This window comes from Eschscholzia californica, unplaced genomic scaffold (genome assembly GCF_041429995.1).
Source record: "Eschscholzia californica isolate CP2 unplaced genomic scaffold, dmEscCali1.0.p SCAF_1, whole genome shotgun sequence".
Classification (NCBI taxonomy): domain Eukaryota; kingdom Viridiplantae; phylum Streptophyta; class Magnoliopsida; order Ranunculales; family Papaveraceae; genus Eschscholzia; species Eschscholzia californica.
In genome coordinates this window covers 72,834,445-72,841,801 of record NW_028238198.1, presented here as the reverse complement: position 1 = coordinate 72,841,801, position 7,357 = coordinate 72,834,445, and the positions used below count along the sequence as shown (strand labels likewise).

The window sequence follows — 7,357 nt, the reverse complement described above, 5'->3', positions numbered from 1 at the left end:
AAATCATTGCTATTGATATCCAACCCATAGATTGAATCCCACATGCTCCATAATAAATTCCAATTTCCAAAAGTCAAACTTTCATAAAAACCCATTGTAAAACGAACTCACAAGCTAACAAATTGACACCACAAACAACTTTAGAAACTCAGTAGTTATGATAGAAATGGGAAGATATATTCATTGACTTTTAAGAATAAATGAGCATACTCTTGAAAATGTAAATCAAGATTAAGAATAGTTGATAAAAAAAATTAGAGGAACTATTTGTTTAGAATTCATTCTATGACAGAATTCAGTTGATAAAAAAAATACATAAGGTAGTTCCTCATAGTCTACTTCCTAACACTTGACGTACTTCAAAGTGTCAAAATTACACAACAAAAAAAAGGGATTAATTTAGGATATCCATCACAAATTCATGAATTAACGGGAAAAAAAGAAGTTAATAAGATTTTGTTTATAATCTAATGATAACAGCCTCGATCTAACATGGGCAAGCAAATGTACAGAGAAACAATACACTACACTACACCAAGGGAGAAATACTAACCTAGCACGAACGAGATCATTCGTGGTGCCATGGGGGAATTTTCCTAGTCCAAAATTCAGGATAAACGTTTTCTATAACACGAAAACCATTTCGCTTGTAGTAAATAAATAGACTTTCGGGGTGCTTTTCTTACCTGGGCGCCTTGAAATGCAGCCATAGCCATAATGGAAATATATATATGAACAACTAAGGCAATGAGGAGCTTCGATCATGGGAAACTTTCAGGCAAATGAATGCATGTAGAGATTGTCAATACGACCTTTTTTGTCCTTTGTTTTTGATACCAGAACAAGACCTAAGATCAACTCACCTGCTCTCCGATCAAATCAAGACCAACTACTAGGAAAGTTATACCTTGAAACAATAGGAAGTAGAAGTGAATCCCCTGAGCAGATAATAAGCTTCTAGCTGAGGCAGTTAATAGAATAAATGCAAGAGCAAGTTCTTTTCTGTACAAACGATTTTTTCCACTCTTTCCTGTTTTTTTGGTCATTTCTAATTTATTTAGCTCGGCAAGGCCTGAATCAGAAGAGGATCTTTGGATATTTGTTGCTTGTTTCGGAGTATCGGATTCTTTTTCGGCAAAAGCAATCAAATCTGCCTCTGATGATCTTCCCAATTTCTTTGTAACTACCCATTCATAAGAACTTCCCAATTTGAAGAGTCCTGATATCATGGCATTGAATTTGGTAACAGACATTGTGTTTTCGAATAGAAGGTAAGGAACGATGAATGGAACTGATCTTGGAGCTGGAAGTATGTTTAAGACGGACATGACTCCAGGTATGTAACAAACTACCCAAGCAGGTAAATGTGCTTCTGGTAGGAACATCGTAAGAGGGAGAATAATGCAAAAGAGAGTGAATGAATAGAAAGGCAGGACGAGCTTCCGTAATAGAAAGAACAGAAATATCAAATTGAACTTCTTTGCGAAACTTATCTGAAAATTAGCAAGAAGATAAAAGAAGAAAAATTGTCAGTCACTAAGTACAAAATGGAATGAGACTAATAGGAATCATAAGCCTCAATAGACTAACTGTATCCAAGAGAATTTGGAATGTTAGTCGTGAAGCTTAGTTTGAAAAACATTAGCATTAACAAATTTATATTCCATATTAAAGCTTATTCATATTACGAGGATTCTAAAAGTTAACTTATTTCTCTTATTTGTCACATTTTTCCATGATTAAAAAGCCACGTAGGTCTACTCAGCCAAGTTTCAGATGGCACATGGTTTTCTCTTGGCACGCCACTGAGCTAGACCACCTAGGCTTCTCCACTTGACCAACCTAGGTGCCAAACACATCCAAAAGGCAAGAAGTTATCTTAAGATGGCGGACTTGAAGAGACCCAAATGTTTTGCCGTTCACTGTCTCATAGATTCAAGCTACCCAACATGATGAAAATATGAATCTTGTTCTCTTACTTTTTCTTGATATAAAACAACAAATGAATAAAACATGCTGCTCGTAACAATTGAAGTACGAAGGGCATACTTGGTTAATCTATGTCATCTATCAGATTGGTAGGCCTGGGTTGGCCACATAGCAAGAAGTGCCCGTCTATACAAAGATGTCGCACATAAAAATATAATAACTTATAGACATTAAGATCAGGTGAAGCACTAAAATCTCGAGGACTGAAGAGGGGAAGAACTTGATCCCTTTCAATATATATGGTCTCCTAGTTGAGGTTCCTATAGAGTTCTATAAGCCACAAATCGCATGGCTGAAAATATTTTGTATGATTTTCAAAATGGCTCCTCACTCGAGAATTTTATTATTTCTTACCTTTGAACGAAGGATGTCCATAAAACACAAACGAAACAGCTGCATTGGACCTGAATGCCAGCGGTGTTGCTGTTTCTTATACGCTCCATAAGATTCCGGGAGTTCACAAAGACACTGCAGAGAAACTCAAAATGTTGATAAAATATGATGATAACATAATCTGAGAACGCTTAATAGTATCAACTAATAAACACACCTTAACATCATTAAGATATATGAACTTCCATCCACATAAATGAGCACGGACTGCAATGTCCATATCCTCAACAGTGGTTCTTTCTAACCAACCACCAGACTCCTCGAGGGCCTTAATCCTCCACACCCCAGCAGTTCCATTGAACCCAAAGAAATTGATGAATATGCCATTCACCTGTTGTTCGACCTCAAAGTGGAAGGACAAGTTTATGTTCTGCAGTCTTGTAAGCAGGTTCTCATCCTTGTTTACAAATGACCATCTAGTCTGGACCAGTGCCAAATCATCATTCCCCTTCAGGAAGAATAAATAATAATTAGAAGAAGCATGGTAAAACTAAGAACTCTTCCATCGTTACATTTATCTTGACGTTGTCCTTAATATTCTCTTCCTTATCATTTGACATACTTGTAACTTGCTTGTCAACTGATTAATAGTTTGACATTTGCTCGTCTCCGTAGGATGATGTTCAGATCACCTCCTAAAAGTATACAAATGGCCCAACCTATTGATGGTTCAAACCAGATAGTTGATAGATCACGTGCAACAGTTTGTGCTCAGCAAGGATGAATCTAAACTCTAAGTACATCATCTAGAACCAAAGACAACACATTCCAAAGGTAGAGACAATCCTTAATGGTGCATAAAGAGCTTGACTTCATTCATATCTTTAATTCATTTTGAAGAATTCCACAAATTATGAATAACCCAAACCATGAAAAACAACTTCACACTTGACGAGAAATGAGTTCAACTGAAACTTAACTTCTTAGATTAAGACAAGGTTGATTGGCATGGTCTCAAAGTTTCTAATTCATTACTTTAAATTTAATCAATGAAAGTGCAAGACAAATCTAAGGAGAGGGACAAATTAGACATTCAAGGTCAGCTACATGCAATTTAAAGTGAATGAAATCCAATCTAAAGTAATCTATGCTTTCGAAGTAGAGTACACATAGGTTGTGCTCGTCCCGAATTGAATAAATATTTTGGTGGTATGGGTTGACGATGCCATCCAAGTTTAAAAGGTCATGGCATGCATGAAAATGCATAAACTTTTAGGTCCTCATGCAATAAGGGATTTTTAAGCATCACCATTAGATGGTTTGCATGTATGACCAGAATTCGCTAGAAGATAACTATTCTGGATTCTAGGTATAGAAAAGAACATAAAGTTACCTTAAAATGTGGAATAGTTTTCTTCAAGAAATCTGGTCCAGGTTGGAAATCAGCGTCAAAAATGGCCACAAACTCATAATCCTTTACATAGTCACAACCCATAGCAGATTTAAGATTTCCAGCCTTGTAGCCTGTGCGGATGAGCCTGTGTCTGTATACTATGTGTACACCTTTCTGTTGCCACTTCTGAACGTCAGCCTTAATAAGGTGTTGCACATCTATATCATCAGAGTCATCTAGAATTTGAACAAGCATTCTCTCCTTTGGCCAGTCCATGATGCACACAGCAGCAATAGATTGCTGGTAAACCTGTTTATAGGACCAGATACGTGATCCTTTACTTAGTAGTCATTCAAAAATAAAAATCACATAAGATGAAGTTTCTTGACAAACATTTCAATGAAAAAAAATGAAAGCCAAATAGAGTTCTTGGCTTGCATTCGACTTATTTAATAAAACTTGGCAACTAAGAAATCAATCTAATAATATAAAGGTAAAAGAGTTCAAGAACAAATGAACACTATCCGCAGTAAAACAGAATGCAATTAAAACAGCGATATTCTCCAATGAATGGCTAATACTGGTGGATGAACAATAATTCTTCGAAACATCGCCCCAACAACAAATCTCGTAAAAGATAGTTGACCTTGTTATAAATTTCTTACTTCGCTTTGATCACTCTTCATTTAAATGATCCAGATCTGGCTAGTGTTCTCATGTTGGTGGTGTATATGAAAAAGCTCGTAATAAGTAAAAGATAAAGCATCACAGAGTTGATCATAATTTACATGGGCTTGCTTTGAGTTGCGTAATCGAGTAAATGAGTAATCAGATACTCCAATCACTTTAATCGTTATTACATGAGATTTTGTATTCTTATCGTGTGGAAACTCGAACCAAGTCATGTAGGACTACGACCACTGAAATCACTAGTCTAGGACAACTTAGTTTCTGTATCATGTAACTAGATCCAGAAGTAAGAGCCTCATACCGAAGACAAGAAAATATGCGTCTACTGCCGTAAGCTTACTAGCATTATACACTCGCCATGTTGGACACCGCCTACCAGTATCCATGTAACATAGGTTAAGAGTTTCGGAAAAGTGATTCCCACAATAAGGACTAAAAACAATGCGAGGAACTTGCTACCTAATTTGCATGAAGCATATTTTCAGAAGCGAAAATGAGCTCATTGTAGAAAAAAAAACGATTCTGAGCATAAAGAACTCTTTTAGATCTCTTTGACAGTATCACACAAAGAAAACCCTAAACTGGTAAACCCTCATACCCATACATGAGGAAATGGCTCATCCTCGGGGAACAGATGCCAATCTCAAACATAGAGTGTATTAGCACAAGACTAGTGACAAAGAAGATTTGGTTAGCTAAATGCCTAAAAAAATATCCGAACAACCAAAACTACTTCTGGAGGTTACGCACTATCATAACCCAGTAAACCATTTGAACACTGACACGGCAATGAAACATCTAATAAAGAATGCCCCACTAAAGATTAATAACATAACATGGTAGCAGAAATATATGTAAGCTATATAATATAACCGAAAACATGGCAAGTAAGAGAGGAATCAAATCATAATGACTTTTTTCTATGGGTCATCAACCTAATGTAGAAACAAAAGCTAAGCTAGAGTGATACCCCGGAGTGCTTATGTCATGGTCGACGAAGTTCAGTTATAGAGCTAGAGTTTCCATTAATGTCCCTAGGTTGAATGATGCTCCAAGGGAAAAAGCTATTAAGAATCATACATACAAAAAAAACGAAAAGAATACGAAATTTCCAGGTTTCATGGTGACAAAACCACCCCATATCAGTATATCACTATCAAAAAGCACAAAAAACTTAAATGCTTGAAACATAGTTCCCCAATTAAGACAAAGTCCAAGTAATGCACCCACTCTAGGTTTCCTACTCCATTTGTATAAGATGAATTGAGTGCCGAAAATAATGCTTCCATCAATGTTGGGTAACTAGGGTACTAACTAAGTACTATCTTTTATGGAATTTCTTCAAATGGTTAGTTTACAATTATGTATAGAAACATCCGTCTAGATAAATGAATTCAAAAATGCCACTAAAAATCTAAAATTGAAAAACACATACTATATCAAATAAGGAAAATTTATAAAACCAGATCCAAAATAGAGTAATAGAAACTTTGGAAGCTGAAAAATCATATGATTGTTACCTCCTTCTCGTTGCACATTGGGATCTGAATCAAAACCATAGGATAATCTTTAGAATTCTGGTCTTCAACATCTCCTGTGAATTCAATCAGAGGAATAGGTTTCAACCTTCGAAACTTGATCCAGAAGCATCCAAGCATCAATATAATACGATCCACTGATTGGATCAAGAACAGGACAATACAAATATTTGTTAGAGTTTGAAGAGGCGGAGCTAGATAATTCGCTCGAATCCATAGCCAATTCGCATAAACAAGCTCTACAAAAGTTACGGCAGAAGCCATTGATGGAGGACTGAAATGCCATCCTTTAAAGAATGCTAAAAGTTCGAACAACAGTAACAAAATTACAAGAATCAAAAACACTTTAATAACTCGGTAGAATCGAGATTCAGTTCGAGAAGAACCACAAATTGAAGAAGAATAAGAAGAAGAAGATGAAGAAGGAGAAGAAGATGAAATTCTACGATTTGCAGTTCTAATTAGAGAGAGAAAACCATTTGTAATCCAAGCTAAACAATTAGCAGCTTGTTGAAATTTAAGAAGACAAACAAAAGATAATTGACGAGCGTTTCTACTTCTCTCTTTTCCTACTGTTCGATCATCTTTTTCATCTTCATCGTCTTGAAATCCAATTGGACTACGGATCTCTACATTTGACCAATTAGGGTTTTCAGATTTCTCTGTAAATAATCCTTGATTCTTTTCTCTTTCTTTGTTCCACCATTCCTGAAACTCGTAATTTTGTGCTCTTGACATCAAATCTAAAATAACTCTTTCTCTCTCTCTCTAGAATTCTTCTTCCTTCTCTCTCTCTTAGTGAACCATTTTTTCAGTCATCCAATCTTTGTCGATCCGTTGTTTTGGGGTGAGTTAATTGACAACTTAGAGAGAGAGAGAGAGAAAAATAAGATGTGTCTCTCTAAATCTTTTCTCTCTCTAAACTCTAAATCCTCTCCGACCAAATTTGGTAACAGAGGGTTACAGATTATAGTAAAAAAATATTTTATCGTCTTTGATTATGACCGTAGGATTATGTATTGTTGGTTTAATGAACGGTTAATAGATAAGAAAGAAGAACAATCAATGCTGTGTTTAGTGAAATTGTTTAGTTAACACTGTCGGTAAATGATGATTCAAGTTGATGACGCACTTAATGATATGATACGTGGCTGAATCTTAGTGCGTCACACATATCTCACGTGCTTGGAATCTTCTATGAGAATCTTCAAGTAAAAGTACTTAAAGGTTGTGTTAAGTGAAAGACATTGCTCAATTCGGTTCCTGGGGCTCCCACTTGAACCACCTCTTTCTCTTCTCGCATCTTCGGTCATGTGAGATTCCAAAGAAGCGGATCATGTAAACTGTTGTGGTTCAAATTCAGAAGTGAACAATGAAATTTAACGGTGGTGATTCTAAAGGTGCCCCTTCACTG

The 7,357-nt window shown here is 36.0% G+C and overlaps 1 protein-coding gene across 1 annotated transcript; it reads right to left on the bottom strand.

The window, feature by feature from the left end:
• Positions 1-254: 254 nt before the first annotated feature.
• On the bottom strand, positions 255-7,015 carry CSLC6 (Cellulose-synthase-like C6). Its single transcript, XM_086655403.1, has 5 exons — positions 5,926-7,015; positions 3,716-4,024; positions 2,540-2,830; positions 2,344-2,457; positions 255-1,493 (listed from the first exon to the last, which is right to left on the bottom strand). The coding sequence occupies exons 1-5, from the start codon at positions 6,679-6,681 to the stop codon at positions 855-857; spliced, it is 2,109 nt and encodes a 702-aa protein (XP_086511529.1). The 5' UTR covers positions 6,682-7,015; the 3' UTR covers positions 255-854.
• Positions 7,016-7,357: the final 342 nt, after the last annotated feature.